The sequence below is a fragment of the Nicotiana sylvestris genome, chromosome 3, assembly GCF_000393655.2.
Source record: "Nicotiana sylvestris chromosome 3, ASM39365v2, whole genome shotgun sequence".
Classification (NCBI taxonomy): Eukaryota; Viridiplantae; Streptophyta; class Magnoliopsida; order Solanales; family Solanaceae; genus Nicotiana; species Nicotiana sylvestris.
Genome location: NC_091059.1, coordinates 32,080,471 through 32,086,366, shown reverse-complemented (window position 1 = coordinate 32,086,366; position 5,896 = coordinate 32,080,471). Strand labels below are relative to the sequence as shown.

The following is a 5,896-nucleotide window of genomic DNA, read 5'->3' as shown; positions in this document are numbered from 1 at the left end:
TCAATTACACACAAAATCAGCATAGTCTTCCTTTAAATGAGAATAACTACCCAATGGTTAAAGGACAAGAGTCATTTAAGGAAAGAAATCAAATTAGACCTAAGTAAAGAGGTAAACAAATAGGAGTCTAATTAAGAAAATAATCGTGAAGAATCAGTAATATTACAGGCAACTAAATAAGGTAAGAAGAATAATTAAAGTCGTAAACAAGGGAATAAATCAAGAATCAACATATAAGTTTTAACCGAGCAAATCAGTAAATCAAAATTCAAAATAGTACTGATTTAAAGAGGGAAAGAAATCAGTTTCCACAAATAGACAAATAGGCTAAATAAAATTTCATAAACACATAGAAATTAGCCAAGAGATTGACTCAAAAACCATAGTAGAGATGAACCGGGGTAAAAAGTCACAAGATACTGAATTAGACTAAGGAGAAATCATGAAAGTCAAAGCACAGAACGAAACAATACAACGAGTGACACGAAAAACCCAGAAACGGAGCAAAGTATAAGAAAATTAGGGCTTTAGCATAAATCGACTAGGGTCCAAACAATCTTAACATGAATTAATCAGTAACACTTAAGAGCAACGATTAAGCACTTGAAAATCAAAAAAGCTTTGAGAATGTGAGTTCAGTAAACCCTAGTTTTAGGAAAAACGGAGAATCAGTTGAAAAAAACATAAGACTTTCGTGAAAACATGTGAAATAGGTTCGATTCATCTCAGATCTGGACAGATCTGAGAAGGTCAAAGGATTAAAAAATTAGGGCTTTTAGAAAGGCAACAGAGACGAGCATAGACTTAGGAATCCATGGATTTAAGACGAAAATGAGAAAGATCTTACTCAAAGTCGAGCCAAATAGCCTGAAATAGGCAAGAAAACCCAAAGGTGCAAAACAGACCGCCTAGGTCCCTTGAGATCTTCTCAGGATCCAAGAAACTGATGAACCACAGCAAATAGGAGGCCAATATAGGCCTAAGACGACAGAGAAACATCATAGAACGGAGGGCTAAGCCGGTGATGGCGCCTGAAGATTAGAGTTTAGGTAGAGAGCGTTTGAGAGAGAAGGGAATGGGTGACAGCGGGGTATCGAGGAAAATGAATTAGGTAAGGAGGGGGGTCGTTAGGTTAATTATGGTCAGAATAAATACGGGTCGTTGATCTCAAAGATCAACGGCCAGGATTTGAGGAGGTCTGGGTCGGGTTTAGATTAATTGGGCCTGGGGTGTATTGGGTTAGGGATTGAAATTGAGCTGTTCAATTAGGCTAAATCTGAAATAAGAGGGCTATTTGTTAAATACCCAGGTATTTGAATAAAAATTATTTTATAAAATAATTAACAATGATAAAAAATAATTTTCATGCACGGAGATGCTTTAAAATAATTATTCAATATTTTAAAAATATAACGGGCTAATTTCTGGTAAACTAATGCAGTGATGTATGCATGGGCTATAATTGCAAAATTATTGCAATTGTAACCAAAAGATGTAAATCTGGCCATTTGTGAGATAATTGGAACTTAATAGGACCATAAATGGTAATATTAAATCAACAGATGTTTTAAAATCATCTGTAATGCAATTTTGTATTTATTTATATGAATAAAATATTAAGATAAATTAATTAAAAATGTAAAAATTATGGAAAATACAAATTGATGCTAATGCATAGTTTTAAAGGTAAATATACATTTCAAAAATATTATAGGGAATAATTGGGTATCAACAGTCCTCGGTGGCATGCTGAAACCTGACGCTAGGTTTCCCGACTTCGATTGGGATCAATGCTTCGGATCCGTATACCAAAGAAAACGAGGTCTCCCCCGTGCTCGACTTCGACGTCGTTCGATATGTCCATAGATTGGAACTATGGGTCAAAATTGAGGAGCCCGATTTTGAGGTCTTAGATTGGAACTATGGGTCCAAAATTGGGTCAATATTTTATCCTTTTCATTCTTGAAAAGCTTCCCTTTGCTTTAGGATGGTCTAAGGGTGGGAAGGGGGAAGGAGCAGCTACGCTATGAATGGAGTTGAACAGTGAGCTAGCCCTCAACCAAACAACCCCCCTTTAGCCATTACGGCGAAATATCTATTCATTTAATTGTTTTTGTCAACAAAAGTTTGCTCTTCTGAAATTCATAAAAACTTATGTCTTCTATAGTTAATGCAAGAGTAAAAGGAGCAGTATACCCAATAACTCAAATCTTTACTTCAAACACCTCACGTTAAGTAACGCGTTAGATGACCTTGAAAGTTAATTGAGTTGAATTTCCTAGGTGTAGCATTCTATAATTCCACATGGCTTAGTCATTGGGGTTCAATAGGCTCTATACACACGGGCAGAACTATATTTCAAGTGATTTAAGGCTATATCTGTTGAATTATCAGCTGAATTCTAGACTCCCGCAAAGTGCAAGCATGATCTGAGAGTAAAGTTGCCATATTGGTACAAACGGAAAACGCCGATGGATAAAAATGGGACAAGCGTCTTTAAGGAATAACATGACAAATATTTTGGAAACCCACTACACAGTCGGACCTCCCTATAACAACAATCCTCTATAATATGAAGCTCTCCCTATAACAACAATCCTCTATAATATGAAGCTGCTATCCGCTCTTCAAAATCGTGAAACTTTCAACCTAAACAGTTTTAAAGTACAACAATGGGCAGCATCAACAGATATTGATGGATTGATACGCAATCAAATTTCTGCTTATACACAATTTTAGATGTTCATCATTCAAGCCCTATGTTTCTCTTCCAAGGAGCACGAGCATGACAAGGATTACATCATAGGACAGATTATTGTATGATACACTTTTGCAGTATATTCTACATGAATCTCGGTTCAAAAAGCAAATGATGGCTCTGCCAATTACGAAAACTTTTAATAAGAAAATGCTAATGTAAACCAAAATCAACAGTGATGCCTCTAAACTGTTGAGCGAAGATTTGACGGTGCACTATACTGTAGACTAGTTATCTGCCTTCATTGGTCATCAATTGTGAAAATACCTGGCTTGTTGATATTTCTGAAGCCCCATCACCAGTATATGCCTCATTTTGGGTGTTGCGGAGACCCTCTGGCAGTGGCAGCCGTGGAGAGATGGAATTAGAAACCTCATGGGGTTCTGTAAGTGAATCAGATTCTTGAAGCTGGAATGCATATTCCAAGTTCCACAGCACGTCACCCATTGTTGGCCTATCGATACCATAATCAGCCAAACATTTCTCTGCAGTCTCCCCGAACTTCTTCAAACAGCTTAGCTTTATCTGACCTCTGATACGGGGATCAACAATCTGCTCTAGTTGTCCGTCCTTCTGCCACTGCATAGCCCATTCGGCCAAATTCACTTGCTCCCGTGAAAGCAGAGGATCAATGGCAGGTCTAGCACATAAGACTTCGAAAAGAACAACTCCAAATGAGTAAACATCTGACTTATCTGTAAGCTGCTGCCTCCGAAAATATTCCGGATCAAGGTAGCCGAAACTTCCTTTTACACCAGTGCTGACATGGGTCTCATTGAGACATGGGCCTGTCCTTGAGAGACCAAAATCAGCAACCTTAGCAACATAATTTTCATCAAGCAGGATGTTTGTTGACTTGATGTCGCGATGGATGATTCCTTGAGCAAAACCTGTATGAAGATAGTGGAGGCCTCTTGCTGCACCAATGCATATCTCAAGCCTTTGCTTCCAAGATAAGGGTGTTATTCCTGGACCATACAAATGCCTCTTAAGAGGTCCCTTCTCCATATACTCATAAACAAGTATCATCTCAGACTGTTCTTCGCAATAACCTACTAGTGAAACAAGATGGTGGTGGCGAATCTTGGAAAGAACAGTGATTTCAGTATGAAATTCAGGCAGACCCTGCCGGGAACCTGGAACACCTCTCTTTATAGCAACTTTTCTGTTGTCTCCAAGAACTGCTTTGTATACCATCCCAAAGCCACCAGAACCAACTATCAAACTCTTATCAAAATTATTAGTAGCCAATTGTATTTCGGCAAACGGAATCCTCTGACCTAGAAATCCATTTGGTCCAGCTGAAGTCCCATCAGACAATGTACCATGGGAAGTACTTCCATATTGACATAAAGGCGTCCAGCCAGCGCTTTCTGAACGCTTTGGTTTTAGCTTTTTCTTTCTGCAGACAAAGAATAGCAAGGCAGCAAGTATAACCACACTCAGCAGAATAAAACTTCCAAGAACAGAACTCACTATAACCCAAACATTTCTCTTCTTAGAACCTGATTTTGAAGCCACATAATTAACCATTTTCATAATCTCAACACCATTCAGAATGGCATTCCTCCTCATAGTACTACTTAGGTTAGAAGGATCAATGCTTACTTGCACAACGCCTGAACTGCCTGAGTACACCACAAAATCTATGTAATACGGTGTAGCAAGCTCACGGAATGTAACGGAAGACAAATCAAGGTCTTTGTACGCTGTGAACCCGTTGAGATATACATTAAAGTACAACTGGCCAGGTGCCATACTAACAATGTCACAGAAATGCAAGCGAACAAAGTGCGACGCATCACCAATATCCACAGGAAAGTTCCATGTGATATTGAATATGAAATCTGTAGTTACATTCTCCCTATTCATCTGTTGTGCTGTCATGTACACATTATCAGGAGCAATTTCCCTTGTGGCACCACCCTTTTGATACTTTGGAACATGAGAGGTTCTTGCTATTTTAGCAGCAGATTTCAAGACAAGAAAATCCTCATCAGGAACCCAACTTCTCCACATAGTATCATTAAAAGGAGTTAACTTTAACCCTCCAACATTAATCCTATGAACAGTTTCTAATGTCTGTAATGTCATATTCTGATTGAACTCCTGAATTCCCCTAGGACCAACTGATTTAGCCCCATCACCAATTATGAAATCATCAGGAGCTGAAAACACTTCAATTGCATTCACAAAAGCAAAATTGGATTCATAAGTTGGTGTGAACTCAATTTCAAGCTCAAAATTATCCACCATCAATATGAACTCTCTAAGCACAGTAGTATTAACACTAAAATTACTAAAAAGCAGAACCCCATTTGCAGAAAAACTGAAACTTGCTTTTCTTAGATCATAATTCTGAGCAGTGAAAGGAGAGAAATGAAGGCGCAAAAAATGGGTCCCAATCTTCTTGATATTCAGAACATATTTTGAAGCACCATTGAAAACTCTAGCAGTAGTATAAAGGAAAGACAAATTGGAAGATGGGTTTGGATTTTTTTGAAAAATTGACTTACCTTGAGAGGTATGAACTGAATTTTGGTCATTAGAGTCCCCAAGAAAGTGCCTGTTATCAACTATAGCATCAGTATTTGAACCACAGTTTATCAAGTAATTATCTTGAGGGGAGAAAGCAGTTGATAAATATATGAGGAACAAATAAAGGATGAAAAAGAGAATAACTTTACAACTTTTCATGGGAAATTCTATTTTTGTGGGTTTTTGAAATATTAGAAATGGAGGAGAAAAGGTGAGGGGGGGAAGTGAAGCATATTTATTGAAGAAGAATGGGTGAATTCTATTTCAACTAACAGAGCATGTGAATTTTCATTAAGTAGGAAAATTATAGTCTAGAGAGGAGGCATGAGAGCTGTTTAAAGAAAGGAAATTGGTCCATGAAGACATGTTTGAGCATTATTAATAATGTCCTCCAGTTGGAACTCATCCATATGTGTAGCAGTAATATTTTAACATTCAATCAAACACACACAAAAAAATATACAAAAAAAATAAAAAATTTACGTCTTCTGTTTTAGTTTTAAGAAGTAGAAAAAAGATGTTTGAAATTTGTGTTGCTAAATACTTAAGAGATAAAAATTAATGGGGTCATAACAATTGTATGATTCTAGTTAAGAGTAA

General features: G+C 37.4%; 1 protein-coding gene across 1 annotated transcript; it reads right to left on the bottom strand.

Annotated features, from left to right (window-relative positions):
* Positions 1-2,675: 2,675 nt before the first annotated feature.
* LOC104217954 (probable receptor-like protein kinase At5g24010) lies at positions 2,676-5,657 on the bottom strand. Its single transcript, XM_009768311.2, has one exon. It carries the CDS (start codon positions 5,453-5,455, stop codon positions 2,990-2,992), a length of 2,466 nt encoding a protein of 821 aa, XP_009766613.1. The 5' UTR covers positions 5,456-5,657; the 3' UTR covers positions 2,676-2,989.
* Between the last annotated feature and the right edge of the window lie 239 nt (positions 5,658-5,896).

Excerpts from the sequence above, each read along its gene's own strand:
- LOC104217954 (XM_009768311.2), bottom strand. The coding sequence starts at position 5,455 with ATGAAAAGTTGTAAAGTTATTCTCTTTTTCATCCTTTATTTGTTCCTC.